At 40.5% G+C, this 23,332-nt stretch overlaps 1 protein-coding gene across 3 annotated transcripts in view; it reads left to right on the forward strand.

Annotated features, from left to right (window-relative positions):
• GAREM1 (GRB2 associated regulator of MAPK1 subtype 1) overlaps positions 1-23,332 on the forward strand; it is a 76,966-nt gene that overhangs the window by 44,837 nt on the left and 8,797 nt on the right. For 2 of the 3 annotated variants that reach the window (XM_081873678.1, XM_081873679.1), the window contains one exon: positions 15,962-16,092. The exons of the other annotated variant lie outside the window; for it this stretch is intronic. In XM_081873678.1, coding sequence (XP_081729804.1) covers positions 15,962-16,092 — 131 coding nt within the window. The remainder of the gene's footprint in view (positions 1-15,961; positions 16,093-23,332) is intronic. 3 annotated transcript variants of the gene reach the window in all.

Raw genomic sequence — 23,332 nt, forward strand, 5'->3', positions numbered from 1 at the left:
AGACTGATTATCTAGATCCACTACAACCTGGTTTCAGACCCAAATCCATGAAACTGACCTGGGCCAGTTAGTGGGAAATTCAAAATCAGATAATCTGTCTTTTGAAGTGTTGAATCCTTGTTTTGTGTTTTCGCCCGTTGAGAGGATGATCAAAAAGAATGGTTAAGTAATCACTTCTAAATCAGCCACAAGATAACAACCCTGAATATTATCAACCAACAGCCATGCTTTGGTAACCATAGCAAGCTTGATTATCCTTATTTGAACTGCAGGAATTTCAACTAATCTATAATCTAGCTTGAAATTCTAGTCACATTCTCTTTTGTTCATGATAAATGATGAGTTTTTGTGGTTAAATTGACATTTCTTGTTTAGTCATAGTCTCCTTTTGATTGTTAACTTGTAACATTGCTATAACAGAGTCATGTATCTCTCATTGCTTTTGTAATAGATCATTTCAAGTTTTGGACTATTGCAATCTGACTATGTAGAATGAGTTAAGCATTGGAAGCTGCCTGCTGGGTTTGATTTATGCCTCTGAAAATATTGGAAACATCTGACATTCAAGAAAAAAGCACATTTAGAATCTAAAGAAAGGTACTCAGTACTTCCTCATGGGATATTCATTCTCCACCCCCCCCTCTACATTTAGAGGTCCTATGATATTCTCACTCAAGAGTTGTGGAATTTCTACCCTCGACACACCAGTGCGTAGTGTGAAATTATTGTAAACCATCTTAAGCTTTCTTCTCATTTGTGTAATCTTGCCTCAGAATCTTGAAGAATCAGATGCTTGTGGATTCACAAAATGAGCAGGTGGGTGGTGTCCCAGGGGAGGGACAATGTATCCTTGTGCAGGCTGGTATGCCAATGATCATGTGTCATGGCTGTAGGCGGGCGGGAGAAAAGATGAGAATCTCTCTCTTCTACAGGCAGGATAGAAGTAGGTTCCTCTCCTTTCCCCACACATAGTTGGTTAAGTGGTTTGTGGTCAGTTATTATCTCTAGCAGCCAAGTTGTTGAATGAATCTCTGATAATTTTCACCTGCTCATTTTTTATAACACTCCCAGCTTCATTAACAAAAGCTGCAGGGACACATGTTTTGATGGTTTAAAAACCAACTGGAGCGCAAAACCTCAAGACATTTATACAATAAAGCAGGGTATTTTTTTGTTTTTTGTTTTGTATTCTTCTGCTCTTGTTTGAGCCATTCGATATGTAGAAAATGTGACCTAATCCCTGCTTTGTTAATGAGATATACTTCAAAACATGTGGGTTTCTCCTTTGTGTTGAGCCTGGCTTCCTCTTGCCTTTGCAATGAACAGATGTACTTGTTTCAGATTCCAATATTGATTTAGTCTTCAGTTTTGCTCTCTTTTTTTCCATCTATGCTCCAGATAAGCACCCTGCCTCTCCCCCTACATGTAAGTCCAAATAGTGCCTTATTTTTTAAAAAAGGAATTCTGTGTTTCATTTAAGGGTAGCAATTGATCCAACTTTTTTTGTAACTTAAATTTAAATTTACACCATGTGACATATAATATTAAAGCCCATGAAGTTCTGAAGAGACTGGTGTTTTTAGTTTTGACATCTATCAATTATGGGCTGAGTTTTTAAGGTTTTTGTGTAGTCTGACAAGGCCCAGATCGTCAGTTTTTTGAAATTTCAACCCCTCATAACTCAAAAACGGAATGAGATTTTAAAAAAACCCTAAAAATGTTGTTGGAGCACAACACCTATTATCCTTAAACAATGGTCATGCTGGCCAGGGTTGATGGAATTGAACATCTGAAAGGCTCCATGATGGTACCCCCACCTTAGAAAGAAATTGCCATCTCTCAGCCGTCAACCAATGTTACTTAAATGACAAGAGGTCCACTGTTCTTATAACTAAAAATATGACTTAGCTTTTTCAAAAACGATTCCCTTTTAAAAACCTGACCTAAATGGGCTTAAGAAGCATTTCATAGATGGAGCTTCCACTCACGGAAGGACTTCTTTCATGAGTGCAACTCTCCTTCTGTAAGCAGAAGCTCTTTACATAAATGGAATGAAAAGTTATGAATGAAGCTAAAAGGCTTTTATTTATCTACATGTGCAAAAGATCTAAATCAGTAATCCTTTGCACTTTTACATGGGTGTAACTCCCATTAAGCACAGTTAACCTTAACGTCTGAATAAACCTACACAGGATTGGACTGTAAATAGAAGTGGGAAACAAGCAGTAGATGTTTGATTACTTAGATTTACGGTAAATTAAAACTATCATGTGTTAAGGAAGATCCTTTCAGTAGCAGAGAAATAGGATAGGATTAGATAGCTTCATAATTATTTTCCCTTTCAAATTCCCATGAGAGTTTTCCAGTGCTTTGTGCCTAAAAAAGGAATATATATATATATATATATATATATATATATATATATATATATGCTTTCGTAGATTTTCACGGGTACAGGAATGCAGGTTTTGGTGTCCTCGGGTGTCTTCCCGTGTAAAAGTTGGGGTGTCTAGGCGACGTTTCGACGAGGTCTCACTCGTCATCTTCAGGCTGGTGCTTTCGGCTTCTTGTTACTGGAACAGAGCAGGATCTCAGTGTTTGAGTTCCTATAAATACTGTAGAGGGGGTGTGGTGTATAGCCTCCAATGTTCTGGGCAGAGAGGAAGTTCCCAGGCTAGTGTGCCTTTTCTTCTTTTGTTCCTTAATTACTTGAGAGATATCTTGAGTGATTTCTTGAGTGATATCCTGAGTACCACTTAGGTGGGTCAATAGGTGTGGATTAGTTGTTAAAGTCTTTGTGTCTTGACCTCTTGAACTTTGTGAAGAGTTTTCCTGAGAAGATGGCTGTACTGTACTTAGTTGTGCTCTGGCTTGGCTTCGTGTATAGGGGCGAGCTGTGGTTTTGTGGCTTGTGTCAGCCAGATCTGTGTAGGGATTGCAGGGTGGTGCAGCATCCGGAGGTGCCACCATGGATTGGCTACTGGATGGTGTCTGTAATTCATCTGTGGAGAGGGTCTGGGTTTGGGTCTGGTGTGGTTGATTGGTGTTGGCGTTCTGTGTGCCTCTGGATCTGGTGTCAGTTTTTGTGGGGAGGGCTAATTTCCAGATGTCTGGCAAGCGGGATGTGTCGTCACGCTTGTTCATGTTGTGAGGGTGTTTCTCTATCTCGATGGCTTCCATGATTATTCTCTTGTGGTGATGTTCCGTGTTAAAGAGCAATTTGGAATCTGCAAAATTAATTTCGTGTCCTGTTTCTTTCATGTGTTGGAAAAGAGAGGAAGTTTTTTCTTCTTGTTGACGACACCTTTGTAATTTTGCCACACGGGAAAGAAAAACTGGATAGCTTCCTCACACATCTCAACAACTTACACCCCAAAATACAATTCACTATGGAAATAGAAGCCAACAACCAACTTCCCTTCCTTGACGTCCTAATCTACAAAAAACCTGATGGCTCCCTAGGACACACTATCTACCGGAAAAAAACACACACCAACCGCTACTTACATGCACAATCACACCACCACCCTGCACAAATAAACTCCGTAGCCAAGACTCTCATCTCCAGAACCAAACGCCTGGCTGACAAAGACCACTTGACAACTGAGTTACAGAATCTCTCAAACGTGTTAATTGCCAATGGATACCAGCAAAACAGGATTACGAAGCTAATCCAAAAGGAAACACCCCCCAAAAACCAAGACACAGAAGAAAACAATGGCATGGCCCTCCTTCCTTATATCAAGGGCACTACAGATAAAATTAGCAAAATCCTCCATAAACACAATATCAAAACAGCCTTTTGCACCAACCAAAAAATAGCCAATATCCTCAGAAACCCCAAGGATAAAATCCAGTTGGAAAACCAAGGGATCTATGAAATACCCTGCAAAGTCTGCCCAGCCACGTACATTGGACAAACAAACAGACGAATAAATGCACGTATCGCAGAACACAAGAATGCCGTCAAAAAAGAAGAAAAAACTTCCTCTCTTTTCCAACACATGAAAGAAACAGGACACGAAATTAATTTTGCAGATTCCAAATTGCTCTTTAACACGGAACATCACCACAAGAGAATAATCATGGAAGCCATCGAGATAGAGAAACACCCTCACAACATGAACAAGCGTGACGACACATCCCGCTTGCCAGACATCTGGAAATTAGCCCTCCCCACAAAAACTGACACCAGATCCAGAGGCACACAGAACGCCAACACCAATCAACCACACCAGACCCAAACCCAGACCCTCTCCACAGATGAATTACAGACACCATCCAGTAGCCAATCCATGGTGGCACCTCCGGATGCTGCACCACCCTGCAATCCCTACACAGATCTGGCTGACACAAGCCACAAAACCACAGCTCGCCCCTATACACGAAGCCAAGCCAGAGCACAACTAAGTACAGTACAGCCATCTTCTCAGGAAAACTCTTCACAAAGTTCAAGAGGTCAAGACACAAAGACTTTAACAACTAATCCACACCTAATGACCCACCTAAGTGGTACTCAGGATATCACTCAAGAAATCACTCAAGATATCTCTCAAGTAATTAAGGAACAAAAGAAGAAAAGGCACACTAGCCTGGGAACTTCCTCTCTGCCCAGAACATTGGAGGCTATACACCACACCCCCTCTACAGTATTTATAGGAACTCAAACACTGAGATCCTGCTCTGTTCCAGTAACAAGAAGCCGAAAGCACCAGCCTGAAGATGACGAGTGAGACCTCGTCGAAACGTCGCCTAGACACCCCAACTTTTACACGGGAAGACACCCGAGGACACCAAAACCTGCATATATATATATATATATGTGTGTGTGTGTGTGTGTGTGTGTGTGTGTGTGTGGAAGTTGTTAACTTCTTCTGCAGACAAATAAATGTCTTGTAAGCAGAATTTCAAGGAAGGCAAATTACCTGATGAGAGATACAGATGGAACTTTCTGACTTACCAGATAAAGCAGAAACAGCTGTCCATTCTGGGTGTATTTCCTAGAATCTTGACTAGTTCCAGAAGCTGAAACTAATTTGCCGGTAGCCTGTTTTGTGGATTTTAACTCCATGGTTCTTGGACAACTTTTGAGGTCAGTGGACAAAATGGTGATTGTTTCATAATAGAAGCCAGCACTGCTGCACTGAGCATGCCAAATCACACGAAGGTTGAAATATTACGCTGCAGGATTTCTCTTCTTTCTTCGTCTACTTCAGGGATGGGGAATGTGTGAACCACAAGATGTTGTTGGACTACAATTCCTATCAGCTCCAGCCAGCATAGCCAGTAGTCAGGGATGATGTGGGTTGTTGTCCAATAATGTCTTTGGGGCCACAGTTTCCACTCCCTGGGCATATCTGAATCATCCTTGGAACCGGGGAGGGATGGGTAGTCAAGAACATCCAATTTTAACATGCAGAATACCAGCAGAATTCATTAATTACCCCAATAATTTTAATTTTTTTTATAGCTCCTCTTTCTCCATTTCTTTTACTGTTGCCATTTGCAGTATATAAAAAGCATGTCTGATGTGCTGTTAAAGTAGTTCAAACATGCCTATTTGTACCATCCTATAAATGTAGGCATTACATTTTTTTTTTTTTTTTTTAGTGGAAATACTTAATAGATGCAAAGAAGAAGCAACTTGGTACTTTTTGTGAGCTGGCTGGTTTATATTCAGGAATAATACACTTTAACACTGCACAGCGAGGTGAACAAGGTTTTGTCTGGCTTTGAGATTCTGTCTGAGGTGTTCTACCAATGGAACACAACAGTTACTGGCTCCCAAAATCATGTTGTTGTTCTTTCTGAGTTAATATGTTTTGGGGTTTAAAATTTCCATGATACATATTTATTGACAATTTTTTTTTTATAATTACAATACCGAAAAACAGTGTAACACATATCTTAACATATTTTCTTAACTTCTTTGGACTCCCTCACATCTCCCGCTCCTGCGTTCCTAAATATAAAATTTTAACCAGCAATTTATCACCTTATTTCCATTCTTATTTTCTAATTTTCCAATTGTATCTCTAGTTTTAGATATCATTTATTCAAACCTTAAAGATTTAAATTTAGCCTGATAGTTATCCAAAATTTGTCTTTTCTTAAATTTAACTTATCTTCATATTTCACTTCATCTAGCTTAATGGTGCCATGTTATTTATAATCTAGCATCCTTCTTAACATTCATACAATTTACAATGTTTCTGTAGGTAGGTCTTGAATTTATTCCAGTCTTCTTCTACCGTCTCCTCTCCCAGGTCTCAGATTCTGCCGGTCATCTCAGCCAGTTCCATGTAGTCTATCAGTTGCATCTGCCATTCTTCCAGTGTGGGTATATCTTGGGTTTTCCAATGCTTGGCGACGAGTATCCTTGCTGCCGTTGTTGCATACATAAAAAATGTTCGGTCCTTCTTTAACACCCTCTGGCCGACAATACCCAGAAGGAAGGCCTCTGGTTTCTTAGGAAAGGTATACTTAAATACCTTTTTCAGCTCATTATATATCATTTCCCAGAAAGCCTTCACTCTAGGGCAAGTCCACCAGAGGTGAAAGAACGTTCCTTCATTTTCTTTACATTTCCAACATTTGTTATCAGACAAATGGTATATTTTTGCAAGTTTAACTGGGGTCATGTACCATCTATATATCATTTTCATAACATTTTCTTTCAAAGCATTACATGCAGTGAAATTCAGCCCAATGGTCCACAACCTTTCCCAGTCCTCAAACATGATATTATACCCAATGTCCTGTGCCCACTTTATCATAGCCGATTTGACCGTTTCATCTTGTGTGTTCCATTTTAACAGCAAGTTATACATTCTTGAAAGTACTTTAGTCTTAGGCTCTAACAATTCCGTTTCCAACTTCGATTTTTCCACCTGGAATCCTAACTTTTTGTCAAGTTTAAAAACTTCTTTAATCTGAGTGTAATGTAACCAATCTCGCACTTTATCTTTCATTTTCTCCAGACTCTGCAATTTCCAATTGTCTCCATCTTTTTCTAATATTTCCCAATACTTCGGTCATTCGGCCTCCATATTGAGTCTTTTCCGGGCCTTAGCTTCCAGTGGTGAAAGCCACCTTGGAGTTTTATTTTCCAATAAGTCTTTATATTTTGTCCAGACATTAAACACTGCTTTTCTGACAATATGGTTCTTGAAAGTCTTATTAATCTTAACCTTGTCATACCATAAATATGCATGCCAACCAAAAGCATTGTTAAAACCTTCCAAATCCAGTACATCAGAGTTTTCGAGAAGCAGCCAATCTTTTAGCCAGCAGAAAGCTGCTGATTCATAATACAGCCTTAAGTCTGGCAGGGCAAAGCCCCCTCTTTCTTTCGCATCAGTTAATATCTTAAACTTGATTCTGGGCTTTTTGCCCTGCCAGACAAATTTGGAAATATCTCTCTGCCACTTCCCAAAACACTCGGTTTTGTCCACAATCTGCAAAGTTTGAAACAAAAACAGCATTTTTGGCAATACATTCATCTTTATAGCAGCAATCCGGCCTAACAAGGAAAGTTTCGATCTTGACCAACTTTCTAAGTCTCTCTTAATTTCTGACCAACATTTCTCATAATTATCCTTAAATAAGCTCAATTTTTTTGCTGTTATATTTACCCCTAGGTATTTTACTTTTTTAACCACGTTTAACTCTGTCTCTTTCTGAAACCTTTCTGACTCTGTAACTGATAAGTTTTTGGGGTTTAAAATTTCCATGATACACGAGCATCTAATCTAAGGAGTGCAGAAGTCAGGGCAAACAGAGATTCCCCCCCCCCCCAATACATGTTAAACTTCTTCAAGGTTTACAGGAAGCTCATGTTGTAAGTACAACATAAGTCTTAAACCAACAACTATGCTTATCTTCTTTGAAAGTCCTTGTTCTGTGTCTGCAAGTCTGGTGGTGGTAGGTTGTTTTTCCCCCTGACAAGGAACAAATGAAATAGCTACATAGTGGGTCCCAGCTCTTTTGCATTCTACTTGTCTTGAGGGATATCATTTGTCATTCTTACCATATTATTTGTAAAAGAAAAATGGGAAGTCTCAAATTCTGTTTTGTTTCTCAAGTGTGAGGATATCTTGCTGAGCTCAGGAAACTGGTATTTTCCACAGTTTTATTTTACAGGTTGATGATACTAAGTTACCGGTCTGCATGCATTTGACAGCGGCTTCTGTCATAGCTCTTGGCTCTCCTGCGCCTTTCTCATCCTTTTCTTAAACTTAATAAGTTTTAAAACTTGCTGTGAGTCTGGGCACACTGCAGAGTGCAGTGCTGGTAAAACCTGATCCACTCAACATCTTAATTTTGTAGAGGCAGCTACATATATAAAATAGCATATGTGAAATTGTGCCATGGGACTTTGTCCTGAGTCCTTTAAGCACCTAGTGATGCCCCTGCCTGTTGGTTTGCGGCAATTTTTTATCTCATTGCTCCAGAAGCCCGGCAAGGTTCAGGAGCTGTAGGGTATGCTAACCTATGTTTGAGTGTCACCCACCTAATAAGGGTGTCCTACCCATCCAAACTAACCAGCTTCTGGGATAGGTAGACTCTGAAAGAGATTACTCCACATTGCTCCACCCTTGGTCTTGAAATATGGGGCAGTTTTGTGTGACCATGGGTAGCATGAGAATTTAATTCTGTGTTCTATTTTAGGCCATACTTCCTACACAGGAAATGACCCCTGGATTTGTCTGCTGATAGTGCCCTTCCCACACCAAATTCATGGAAGCTTAAGCAATAAAATTGTGGCCTTGGGGTGTAGGAGTTTGTGTGCATGTGTTCCCTGTGCTTTCTCTCCCTGCTGCAACTGCAAGTCAGTTTTAATTTTGTTGTGGCTTACTGTATTTAGTAGTAAAATTCCTCTGAACTTTTTTGTCTCTCCCCCCCCCCCCCCGCCTCTACGCATATCCATGTTTTTGCTGAAATGCCTACCTGTGTACATTTTTGGTTCCTTCCTGCTCAGACAGGTCTTTCCTCCACTCCCCAGCAAAAACCTAGAACTGGTTAATTTCCTTGTCTATACTGGAAAGTGTTTTTAATTGTACATGGAAACCCAACTTTCGCAGAGAGAATGCATTTCTGAATTAACCATTGGAAATGTGTTATCAACAACTTTCTCCAAAGTTCCACAGTGCCAGTTGTTGAACTATAATTTGCCTTTTTCAAGCTGTATACATCTTAGCATCTGAAATGAAATACGGTGACAACTTGCCAAACTTTAACAATGTCATATCTTTGACAATGCTTCCTCCCTTCCTTCATCCATAGCTCCACAAATTTTGACTGGCCATCAAGATCCTGCTCCAAGGGCACATAAAATTTTTATCTGATGTCATACTGATCTCCCAAAGGCAAGAGCCTCTAAAATTCACAGCTGCCTTTAAGTTCTTGTTTGTGTTTTAATTGTTTTTGCATTTTCTGTTTTACATTTTATATACACATACATGCAAACATACGAACACACACACACACACACACACACACACACACTAATTAAATGATAGCACTTATACAGGTACTTTTCAAACTAGTCTCAATTATAGGGGCTGCCCTGGGGTGAATTTTAACACTCAGAGCAGTACACCAAAGTCTAGCTCAGAGAAACGGTTATCATCCCTTCCCTTCTGTAATGGGATAAGGGGTTGCTTGTGCGTAAGCGCCACACCGCTCCAAGCTGAGTAGTTGGCTGAAACTTTCCCTGTCCGGACAGCCCTTACTTCGTGGCTGTCTTAATCGCTGGCAGAATCCGTCAGTGGGCGTTTCCTGAATTTCTTCCAACATAAAAGCTCCTTAACCGAGAGTCTCCGCCTAGCTTCCCTGCGCGACAGCTTTCTGCGCAGAGTGGGCGTCCCAATGGGAGGTCCTGAGCTCTCTCCGCTGCCCTCGCTGGAAGCGTCTCTGAGCCTTCCCTCCGACGCTTCCCCCTCCTCTACTTCCTCAGCGGAAGTTCTCCCCCTGCTGGTTCCCTCCCCAGCATCTGGGAGCCTCGCCACCGCCCTGGGCTCTGATGGCAGTTCCCTGACACCTTCCCATAACAAGAGATGAGGTTTCTGGGGTTCCAAATCTCTTAGGAGTACAATTTACATACAGATATGCAGTGCTTTCTTCTTTAACGCATTGGCCTTCAGCCTGCTCTTTATCTCTCTCTTCTATGATATACTGAAAGCATCATGTTTTGGAATAGTTGGATAAAGCGCTATACATGGAAAGAAGTAGGGTCAAATAAACTGTTAAAACAAAAACAAGATTAAAGGGAGGGGGAAATGCAGTTTCAGATGTCAAGTGCTATTTTGTGTTTCTGTACTTTGTTGGCTTTAGATGTTAACGCTCATTGTCAGGATGCCTGTTTTGCAAATCTCATTGGCAGGCGTCCAATATAATGCATCATATTATTAAAAAGCAAATGCTCGTCTGTTTCTCAATTAGTTTGCAATCGTGGCCAAACCAGTCCCTCAAGGCAAAGGCTGTCCAGCATTCTTCATGCTTATTAGAGGAAGACTCTAGGTGCCTTCAGCCAAAAAACTGGTTGGATAGCTTGTATCTACAGTGAAATTTATCTGCTGCTTGACCTGTGTGGCCACTCTGCACTCTCCATGTTGCTCCTGGGCTTCCTCCAATCCTTGGACCTTCCTTAGAATATTTGGACTCCTTCCTAGTTCTCCAGCCTCCCTCACAAAGCTGCCTCTGTCCCAAAGGCCTGTGTGAAGTATAACTCCACCCAAACAGAAAAATACCTCATTCCCTCACAGAAGGTAGACATCTTTATTATCCCCTAAGCCTTGGATGGGAAACCCTTGGCCCTCCAGATGTGATTGGATTCCATCCTCCCATCAGCCCCAGCAACATCTGGAGGGCTCTCCAACCCTGCCCTAAGCAGATTGGATGTTCATGGACATTTTGTGACAGCCCATCAACTCAGCCAGTCTCTGTTAGAGTCTTTGCTACCACAAGCACAACAAATGGGAAGCCCTTAGAAGCCGCAAGTTCAGCTTCCTGTTGTTAATGAGTCTGTCCCTGCTTATGTTTGTTTCAAACTCAGAACAATACCTTATGATGGTTCAGATTTCATAGGGAGGAGTGAGATATGAGCTTTAATAGTTTGAGACTTGTTACTCAGAAAGTAACTAGAGATTTTATGCCTACTTGCTATGGCACTGAATATACATATATCTGTAAAGTGGTGGTGGTGGTGGTGGGTAGAATGATCTATACTTCTTGCAAAGTATATCAGAGATTCTATTATTTGTATTATAAGCAGCAACTGCCCCCGCCCCTGGTTTTCAAGTAAAGGCTAAGAAACAATTCATTCTGTCCTTGTGCTGTGTTCATGAGATGAATTCACTCCAACACTTAAATTTAGCCCTAAGTTGGCAGCAAAGCTCAGAACTCTGAATTAAAGGTTTTTCCATTCTTCCCAATAAGTGCCCAAGGCTTGCAAAGCTTTGTGTGACAGTGGAGCAGCTGAACCAATGGCAACCAGAGAACCAGATAGCTGATGTTTCAGATCAGGGAATAGCCAACTCCAGGCTATGTATTGCAGACCTCCCGTCTGACAAGCAGATTCCTTATGTATGCCACATCTCCATGACCTCGCAACTAATCAGTCAAACGTGTAGGTTAGGAAAGTGGTGATATTACTATCCTTTTATAACCTCAGCCAATGTTAAGAGGGCTTGTCCTGCAGGATTGGTTAAAGTCATGTAAAAAGATGGTTCCATGTGCTTCCAGCTATTTTATTGTAAACTGTTATCTGAAACAGTTTTAAAGTGTCTTAAAATAGCTTCTAAAAAGATCCTGTTCAAATGTCAGTGCTAGTACTTATGTAGCCAAAAAGGCACCTCCCACGCACAGGAAAATGTCATGATTTGCAGAAGTACAAAATCGGGGGGGGGCTAGTTAGAGTGGGGAACAGAAGAAGCCAATAGGAACCAAATGTGTTCAATGACCATGGAAAGTTGACTGTTGGGGGTGAAGCGAGGGAGGTGGATGGGAGAGGGGAATGGAATGGCATATGGAGGAAGGCAGCAAGGCTGGCTGGCTGGCTGGCTGGCTTGAACACTAAACAGAAATTGTGACATGCTGCAACATCACGTTGCAGGTCCCAAATGTAGAGAAGTGTGCACATTCACAATTCTTACATCTATATTTTTATAATGTTTATCCAGTACATTCAATGAGTGTTAGTAATGGTCTCATCTCTTGTGTTTTAGGAGTAAGGAATAGATTCATTGCAACTTGCTTTGCTGATAGAATCATAGAATTGTAGAGTTGGAAGGACCCTGATGGGGAAATGTTTCCCAGATTCATTCTACTGTGGGTGTTCTATGAGGGAGAAATGTATACAGTATGCATGCTACAAAGAGAATATAAATCAAACACTGCCTGTGTTCAAGAATACACAGGAGAACCTTTTTTAAATTAAAAAAAAAAACTATTTTAGTGTATGTACACACTTTAGTATGGCTACTGGATTTTAGAATGCTGAATGCTGGTTAAACTAGAATTAATTTCTTCCCACATTATAATGTACTATGAATACATATTGCCAAAAACTATATAGCCACATAGACTCTTTTTGGAATTAAATCCTCCCATTTTGTTTCACAAGCTTCCTCCTTGTGAAACAAAAGCAGTCTTTTACATGAGGTTGCTCTATGTACATATTCAAACATCCTGCTTTTCGAAAGCAGTTCTTCTTTCAAGGCTTGCTTGTTCTATCCAGAGTTCCAGGCAGAAGCAGAAATGTTTACATAACTGTCCCTGTCAAATGGAATTTTTTACTATACAGCATCCTACACTTCCACCGCAGCCTGTTTAACATGGACCAGGGTCAAAACCTGAAAGGCACAGAAGAATGCGCAATAAGCAAGATGTCAATGAATGAACTAAGCCATCATATTTTAAAAAGGAGCTCTGATGTAGGAGTAGCAAACTCAGCAAGACTTTTCAGCAAATGAATAAAAATCAGAGGAAGTGGGAGTTTGCTGTCAACCCCCCAACTCTGTCCTCTGTAGCATGGCATCAGTACACTGAACAGTTGCAACAATTTCAATATATATTTGTATGTATGTATTGTGTGTGTGTGTGCGTGTGTGCGTGCGTGCGCCAAATACAGTGCAGTTAAGAGTGGGCGAAAGCAAACTGTTTGCCACATCAACTTGGTTCACATGATACAGTAAACTATAGCTTGCTGGAATTGTGCAGGCTCCCAGAGAGCAGAATTAAAGTTGGTTGGAGCTTGTGGTTAATGAGTGAGTTTTAACCATAGGCCTGGATTCAGACGACTCACTATGCCAAATCTGGCATCACTCAGTGCAGCATGGGTGCAAAAAGGACCAGAGAGGAGCAGAACAACTGTGAGCTCGTCTCTGGGAGCCTGTATGTTTGCACAATCTTGGTAAACCATATTTTGGCTTGCCATGTTGTGAGAACCCATCCATAGTCCCTGCTGTACAATGCCATATGTGGTTACTTTTCCATATCTGTGCTTCTAAAGATATAGCTCACCCAGAGACTTGAAGTCCCATGTACTTAGCATAGCCATGCAGGATTTCTTAAATAGGAATATTTGCTAATTGGGTTGTCTGTTTTCACTCAAAATAACAGGACAGTGTACTTGTTGCTGTTTCCCACAGGATTTTCAATCAACAACAGTGCCTTTCAAATATTTTTTTTTCCCTTTATATTAATATCTGCCAACTAAAGGTTCATGGCACATAAATGAGATTCCACACTGAATAGAAGGGGGATTTGGTGCTGGGTTGCTGTGAACGTGGAAGCACATTTGAAATAGCATGCTTGGGGAGAGGGCTCCTGTGTTCGAATCCTGCTTACAGGTTTCCCACAGTCATCTGGTTTGGTCACTATGTGAAATGAGAAGAGGATATGCTGGACTAGGTGAGCCATTGGTCTGATCCAGCAGGCTCTTCTTATGTTCTGTATGTCAGGGGGAAACAGCAAAAAGCTATTGTTGTTTAGTCATTTAGTTGTGTCCGACTCTTCGTGACCCCATGGACCAGAGCATGCCAGGCCCTCCCATCTTTCATTGCCTCCCACAGTTTGGTCAAACTCATGCTTGTATCTTTGAGAACACTGTCCAACCATCTCATCCTCTGTCATCCCCTTCTCCTTGTGCCCTCAATCTTTCCTGACATCAGGGTCTTTTCCAGGGAGTCTTCTCTTCTCATGAGGTGGCTGAAGTACTAGAGCCTCAGCTTCACGATCTGTCCTTCCAGTGAGCACTCAGGGCTTATTTCCTTAAGAATGGATAAGTTTGATCTTCTTGCAGTCCATGGGACTCTCAAGAGTCTCCAAACACAGTTCCAAAAATGAACATATAAATTAGTCCTAGGACAGCCAACTGTTTTCAGCATCTTGGGGAGCGTGGTGATCTCAAGTATTGTTTTTGCAAAAAAAAATTAATCTGTTAAATTAGTGTAGAATAATAACATTCCAAATAATATTTCAGATAACTGCTTGCACTTAGGAAGTAGTATTGAATTAAGGTTTGTGATAAGTTGGGGTGGGGGGTGGGGGTGTATATACCTATACGAAAAAAAGGTTTAAATTATTGGTGAGTTCATGGCTGCTACATTCTACCGCACACTATTGATATTTTAAGTGCATGTTGCTGATAATTAGTTTCTATAAATTACAGTCACGGATGTCAAATCCACAGTATTGCATTGGTGGTACTTATTACAAATTAATCTTATCATTTGATAAGCTTATCTTCATTGATTGATATTGTGTCCACATTATAGCAAAGCTAGTACCATGGTTGAATTGTAGGAATTGATTCATGCAATATATCAGTTTCATGTGCTGGCTTTTACCACTGATAAAATGTTCATGTGAATAGGCCCCAAACAATGGTGCTTTTACCATCCAGATCCTATTCCAAGCAAAAGTAAATCTTTACCATACATTCCCAGTTTGTAAAAAGACTGTATTGTGCTAGTTCTGTTTGGTTACAGCAAGACATAATGCAATTAGGTTTTATTTAAATGAACTTCCCTTATGTGACCCCAAATTTATATACAGAGTATTGGTATGTGGAGCAGATAACCCATTGTGAGTATTTTGTGACGTCAACAGGCTTTATTTCCAGACTAGCTTGTACTGCCCATATACAGTAAGTATCAAGCATGGGAAATAAAGACTTAGGTTTCCCAAAAGCCATCTTGCTGGGATCCTGTTCTCCATATGTTTTGGACTACAATGGCCATCACCCTGATCATTGGCCGTGCTGCCTGGGGCTAATTGGCATCGTAGTACAAAACAACCAGAAAGCATATCAGTGCATTCTGATAAACACTAATAACACTGCCTGTTTTCACAGAACTCTAGTGACTTGACAGTTTAACCTATTATGTGACCATAAAAGTGGCTTCAAAAATGCAATGTTTTGTGAAGCAGCAGAACAGAAATTCTGAAAACTGGTGAATATCCCTAAGCTTTGTGCCCCTCAAAAGGGGCTCTTGGGAACACTGTGAATTGGCCAGTGAAATTTCTTCAGTTCTTACAGATCTGTGCTTTTCTTTTTCTGGGGTATTTTCCTGTAAAAATTGAGTTTGTGCTTTTAACACATAAAGTACTGTAACGTGTTGGGGAAAGTTCTAAATGTGCAGAAATCTGTGTGTAATTCTACCATGAGAATGCATTTGTGCTTTCAGTCCACTTCCAGAGAGCCCGCCTGTAAATTCTATTAAATTTCACGTCAGCCCACACACATTCTTCTAATTCCGGTTTAGCAAAGCTTGGTAACTCTTTCCTTTTCAGGTTCGCAAAGAGTTGTGCAATCTGTTCTTCCATTGCCTAACTGTTAATAATTGGAGGAAACTGACCAAGTTAAATAGTGTAGGGAATTCGTTAGCAGTTGCCACAGAAACAGCCGTCCAATATAAATATCTTATTGCTCTTCTATTTTATCATCTGTTTTCAGGGCAGTTTAAGCTGCTGGAACAAGACCGTGATATTAAGGAGCCAGTGCAGTATTTTAACAGTGTGGAGGAGGTGGCTAAAGCATTTCCTGAACGAGTTTACGTCATGGAGGAAATAACATTCAACGTTAAGGTAGCCCCTAAACTAATATTTATCCCTAGTGAAATGATTTATGGTTAAACCCTTTATATATATATACATGGAAGTTGAGCAACTGTGCTCTGTGGGAGAAGTAATTTTGGGTTGCTGAGTTGTCTTAGTCTGATGGTATTTAAACTGCAACTTACTGTGTACATTTCCCCCAAACCCATCTTGAAGTCTCTGTAAATCAGTGCGAGATATATACGAAGACTTTTTCAAAGAGGGAACCACCTTCAATAAGCAATGTTCTTTTCCGATCTGTTTAATTGCCTCCAAATTTTAGACAGAGATTCTTTTGTTGTTCACTCCCCTTCCCTCTCCCTCCCCTCCGACCCCTTAGATTTTAATTGGTGAGGGAGCAGCTGCTTCATTCACTCCACAGAATGTCTTAGGCTACATAGGGGCTGTATGGACTATTATTGAAACCCCTCAACACTGGTGAAGATTATCAGCATTTACATGGAAACAGAAAGGACTAATGATTCCTTGATTTAAAATCTATTCAGCAGCCACGAGAAATAACATGATTCAGATGACATGTTGTTGCTTTTTTCTTTAAGCCCTGCAAATAGGGAGGCCGTGGCACTGTTAAACAAAGTAATGTCAGAAACTACTACCCACATAAATTCTGACTGCAGTGTCTGTAGACTGTTCCTCCCTCTCTCTCTTTCTCTTCCCAATCTTGTATGTTAGAGTGTCTTAGCCATTTAGAATGACCTCTAGCAGTTTCCATGTTTGTTCTGGATTCACCTTAACGGTTAAATACCACAAGCTATTTCCTCTTGCCACAATCACTTTAGAAAAATAAGTAATTGTTTTCTAGGGAGGTGCACATACTGCATGGGCCTATCCAAGATGGTGGTCTATCACTGTAAGGGCAGTAGCTCAATGGTAGAGCACTGGTTTACATGCAGGAAGTTCCAGGATCAATCCCTGACACCTCCAAGTAGGACTGGAAAATGTTCCTAGTCTGTGAAACCATGGAGGGCTGCCGCCGCCAATCTATAGTAAACAGTACTGAGCTACATGGATTGATGGGTTGTTTAAATACAAGGCATAGTTCTATGTTCCTATGTACTTTGGATGTGGCTATGTATGCTTGACCTCTCATTTGAGCAAGTTCATCTATAGTCAAGATAACATTATTAATATTCAGTAAAATTTGAGAAGAGGGTGTAACATCTAAGTCAGAAAGTTAAGCATGTTAGAATTGGATTCAGCCCTGTTGATCTTCAGGTTTATTCCTACACACACACACACACACACACACACACACACAAGTTTAGAGAAAAAGCCAAGTGAGTCTCATGGGAGTTCCAAATGGTGCCAACTGGGAGATCTCCTGCTAGGATCTCTTGGGTTATGTCTGTACAACACACAACACACAAATCTGTGTACATTGATACTATATTAGATGCAGAACAGAACAGCATACTCTGGGAGATTATAATGACCACTAATATGTCTGTGTTGGTATTTACACACTGAACTTATGTTATCATATTTGTGCAGTGAATAATTAGGAGTATGTAACTTCCCAAAGCTGCAAGAGCACTGTCTGTTTTCCCCTGTTTTAGAAGTTGAAGTATTCTTGGTGGTTTGGTATAAATTGCAGGTAGACATTATAATTTTAGCAAAAAATAAATAAAAAAATGGCAAAGTCATTTGAGCATTTTCTAGGTAGAAAAATTGTATTTTCCAGCCTGAGTTTTATAGCTCCTGATATATAAGGCATGAGAGGTGCACAGTGAACTCCTTTGCAAGTATTATAAATATATTGTTTTGTCCTCATGAAAGTCCTGTAAGATAATATAGGCAAAGGTATATTCCACCTGCTATCTGAGCCTTTTAACTGGCAGTGGCAGGCATTGAACCTGGGAATGAGCTACAGCCCCCTAGGCAAATCACAATTTGAGTATCTAGAATGTAACACCTGAACATGGCAACTATTGTTGAAGATAGAAATGGAGAGCCCCTGCCAAGATGACATTAGGCTAGTGAGACAAATAGTTTGACCTGATATAAGACAGCTTCCTCTTTGCTCATCAAACTATGGTTTGCAATCCTGGTTTGGAGGGATTAATTAAACCACAGTTTGCCAGTTAGGATGTCACAGAAAACTGGTTTGAGGAAACCGGGTCGTCTTCTCAAGGTGCAAGTGAGAAGGAAGAATCAATTTTTCTCATCACCTATTCTTGAACCATATTCTAACCAAATAATTTGAAGAGCCAGTAACGTGATATCTGAAAACAGCTAAATTGCCAATGATCAAACTTATGATAAAACCTTCCTATTTGGTCTGCCCCTTTATTTGTTAGGAGCTAATTTCCCCATACTGGAAGGCTATATTTGGGTGTAGAAAATCTAGCTTCAGATCCCATTTCAACTGTGAAGTTTATTTGGTGCCTTTGGACCTGCCATTATTTCTCAGCTTGTACTATCTCACAGGTTTTGTCATGTGGCTAAAATGTGATGACCTAATGAATAGCAGCCCTGAACCCCTTGGAGGAACAGAGGGTTACAAATGCAACCAATACATCAGGTTAATAGGGTTGAGTTAGGTGTTAAATCTGAGGCCAAGACTCAAATCTGCCAGTTAGTCAAGCTGAGGGACTGTAGCTCATTCCCAGGTTCAGTGCCTGCCACTGCCAGTTAAAAGCCTCAGACAAGATCCTATATTTGCATCCTATATGTGCAGAAGTGACTAGCCTTTGGCCTTCCAGATGTTAATTGGACTCCAACTCCCTGACCACTGGCAATGCTAGCTGGGGCAGATGTGAATTGGACTCCAGCAGTACCTGGTCCCCCATCCCTGCTCTAGTGCAATGCCTGAATCGCAAAACTGGCCAGATGGGAATCAGTGACATGAATCATACCCAAGTCTAATTTAAGTTACTGAGTGTTCACCCATCCCACATCTCTTTCTTGAAAGCAGAACTTGGGGCTGCAAGTTTTAAACACACACACTCCTTCCAGCATAGTGGCAGAAGAAAATGAACTGGAGCCTCCTGATCCTGGAGGTGGTAATTCAATAGGTTTAGTCTCTGAAGAAAAGGGGGAAAGTTGTTGAGGATTCTTACCCAAAAATCTAACTGCAAGATATTTTAGGTTCTCTGGGTAAAGCTTCAAGTCCATGAATGCAAATATTTTCAGTACACTGAAGCATTACTTGGTTAATGCAAAATTGAATCCAATCTTTCTGCGATGTAGTCTCATACATTTTGCCTCGAGACCAGCAAGGGGCCCTAATCCCAAATTCAGCTCTAAAAATGTGTTTCCAAATGTACGGGGAAAGAGGAGGCTGGAAACCGTACAGTAAGGCAACAAAAGGAGTTATTCTGCAGCCGAGACTCCAGCGTGGGAGGGAGGAAGCAGAGGAGTCAGACCAAGCACACTGGGACCTTGATCTCAAGTTGTGACCACACTGCAAACACTTTCAGAACGCTGGAAGGTATTAATAGAGGTCTTTGACCATTGCAGTATAATGCGGAGGTGGTGCCAATGAATGCACATCATCACTTCTTCTGAAGTCTCTTATGTGTACCACCACAAAAGGAGGAGATCCGGATATGAGGGTGGCTGTGCTAAGTGATGTGCTCATTAATGCCATTGGCATGCCAGAGGGTGGAAATCCTAGACAAAGCAATTAGCGTTGCAGTTCTGAGCTATAGTTCCCCATGGCATTTCTAAGCACAACTTTACTGTGTTTGTCTTTAGATAGCAGTTGTAGCTTAAGCTGGAGAGGAGTTAGATGCCATGACGCATAGTTTAGAAGAAACTTTGCAAATGTCATTTTTCTCTACCCAGTTAATGTACTTATTGTTAGATGTTTTAAATACTGTTTAGGAAATTAGGTTTCCCTGATACCTAGCATTTTATTTCAGTTCATTATACACACATAAGATAAATTGCTGCAGTCACTTAATAGCTGGCTGAGCCTGATATCTGTGGTAGTGCAGAACTGTATTTGAGCTATGTCAGAAATTACTAATTTATAATGCTTTACATATCTCTTTTGTCTCTGTCATTAATAAATGAAAGTGCAAATGAACACCTTTTTATGTGCACCTTTGCTTCAGAATAACAAAACTGACATGAAATTACTTCTCTAAGCAAGGGACTTTGTCTTCAGGTGTTAAACTTGAGCAGCAACAGTCTTGCCCATCCTGTCAAATTTGCAGTACAAGGACTTGCATATCTTTGCACTCAGATGTGTGTTGAGTTCATATATATCACCATAGAGCAAGTGTGCAAGCTGCCTATTCACACATGACATAGACCATGCCAAAAGAGGAATCGGGGCCACTGATTTCTCTGTTGCTTCTTGTTTCTCATGGGAGATGTCACCGTGTGTGTAATGCAAAAATGTGAGGAGAGGGGAGTGTTCTGCAAAGTTCAGAGTGTTCTTATCTCCAGTTGATATTACTTAAATTGAAACTAAATCCCATCTTGGAAGTCTACATCACACAGGATATCTGTCTTCAATGAATACTGTATTTCTGTAGGAAAATGTGTGCAAAACATGTGAGGGCTTTTTGAAGGGGAAAAAACACTCCACGTGCCTGTTTTACCATGTCTATGTTTAATTTAAAATACTCATGTGTCCAAAATGCCCCTTCTCCATTTCTCCATTTCTCCATAAAATCCTAAAAAAGCAAAAAAGTCTTGTGTGAAGCAGCTCTAGAAGTGTGTGAGTTTGAGTGAGTGTGTGTGTGTGTGTGTGAGAGAGAGAGAGAGAGAGAGAGAGAGAGAGAGAGAGAGAGAGAATAGTTAATCACGGTGTGAAATCTACCATTGTTTAATATTAATGTTTCATAATACTGCCATGGCATTGACCTGAATTGTAAATGAGTATCACGTACAGGGAAATCCTGATTGTTTCCTGGATTAGCTCTATTGAGGATGTGTAGATTTGAACACAGCATTTGAATTACTTCCTCTTGGGAAACTCTGAAAGTGCAATACTAGCCAGGCATGCTGTTCATGCCAAAGTATTCAGCTTTAAGCACATGCATAAGATGCATCTCCTCCAGTTCTGTCAAGTTGTTATTCACACTTAGCAAGGGCTTTGCATGTTTTTGAAGGTAGACATACACTAGCAGAACAACACTTGCACCAGTGGAAAGTTCTGCTGGCATCGAAGTTCTACCAGCATTGGCGCTCCATCAGCAATGTTTGACCAGGAGAGAGGAGGAAAACGGATAGTGCCATGGGTAGGTGTGGGCATGATACAAAGCCCCTTTGTTTCCCTAGCATGGTCTCAGTAATGGTTCACTTAACTATGGGGTTGGTACAGTCCATTCCCTTCTATTTTAGTCAGTGGAGGTAAGATTCCCATAGGGAATTGGATGTGGCAGTCTCTGTGCAAGCAGATCTCCAGGATATTTCACCTTATCCCCAAACAGAGTATAAACGCGAGTTAGGATTGCTATGCTCATTACTTATGTGGTAGCATGCAGTTAACAACTACAAATACTAAGAAGCAGAAATTGAATGCCACTCTGAATACGAACAGGCTTTTGGAACAAAAGGAATATATTATGCTGCGTAATTATCTGTGTTGGGAAAGGGTGCAACCCAACTCTCTGATCCATTGCACTGGAGGCAGCTGGATGGGCCAAGGCCTCCCGCCTCCCTCCCTAGACCAGAACCAATAGGGTGGCAGCTCATTCGTTTCCCATGCACTCTCTAGCATAGGCATGTCCAAAGTCTGTTTCAGGGGCCTAATCCGGTCCCTGGGGTAAAATCCTAAAAAAAGCCCAACAACTTCAATCCTAAAAAAAAGCTTAACTTTGGTCGGCCCTCATGGCCCTTCACTTCATCAAATCTGGCCCTCTTTGAAAAAAGTTTGGACACCACTTCTCTAGCATAAAATGCCAGGTCTCCTATAGTTACCAGGCGAGTTGTTAATTACAGGGGTGGGGTAAAATCACACATACATACATTCAAAAACACTGGAGGGGTTGGGGGAAAGGCCATCATTATTGTCCTATCTCATGAATTCAAGGTGAGTTTATAATATATTCTTACTTTTCTTTTTCACATTCCTGTGTAATATGTTAAGCTTGACAGTAACTTGCCTAAAGCTACGCAGATGAATGTTATGGCTCAGCAGAGATTTGAACCTGGATCTTCCATGACCAAATCTGGCAACCTTTTGTGGGTGGGGGGTGTATTTTCCTACTGGGAAAAGTATAAGTTATTTGTGATTTCTTAACTCTGGCAATGTGTTTGTGGGAGGTATTGCGAACTCAATATTTTTGCTCACTAAGGAACAATGGCCTCAGTAAATAGGAAAGGGTTGACAAAGGACTGGAGAATGTATCAAGAGCTAAAAGTCTGTAGCCCATTTGTTTAGTTTGTGTGGATACAATTAATATTATTATTTTGAATTACATGAATATAGTGGATGCCCGAACACCTCTGATGGGTTTGTTCTATTCCTTCTGCATTCCATTTGTGCAATTTCCAGTGTGACTGGAAGGAGTGGTTCTTAGGCTGATCATCAGATTGGGATCTCAGTCTACACTTAACTCAGTAACAAAATGTATATGGTGTAAAAGAGCCGACGATTTTAGGCAGTACTCTGTTTATGTGTGGAAATGTGATGCTTTCTCACATGCCATGCTCTTGGAGCCCTAGCCATTACTAGTTCCATTCCATTCTTATTTATTAGCTTATATTTATTTCTTATTTTTAAATTTATGAATCTCCTTCCATATAAGTCTCAGGGTGATTTCCAATCATACAATAAAAACAGATTTAGTAATAATAATAATAATAATAATAATAATAATAATAATAATAACAATAATTTTTATTTATACCCCGCCTTCCCCAGCCAAGACCGGGCTCAGGGCAGCTAACAACCAATAATAAAAACAAGTTGATTAAAATACAATTTAAAAGATTAAGATACAACATTAAAACATTAGGATGCAGCCTCTTCACAGGAGGAGAAAGGAAAAAGAAAGGGGGAGGGAATCAATCTGATTCTAAGCCAAAGACCAGGTGGAACAACTCTGTCTTACAGGCAATTAAAAAGCAATTGAGAAAAACAAATTAAATTTAAAACATTTTTTTAAAAAATTCCCTATGTATTTTTATATTTATAACCCATCCTTCCTCCAAGGAATCAAGGTGGCATACAAAAATATGGTTCTTCCACTCCCCATTCTATCTTCACAACAACTCTGTGGGGTAGGATAGACTGAGAGACAGTGACTGGCCC

The sequence above is a fragment of the Podarcis erhardii genome (genome assembly GCF_964252035.2).
Source record: "Podarcis erhardii genome assembly, chromosome: 8".
Lineage (NCBI taxonomy): Eukaryota > Metazoa > Chordata > Lepidosauria > Squamata > Lacertidae > Podarcis > Podarcis erhardii.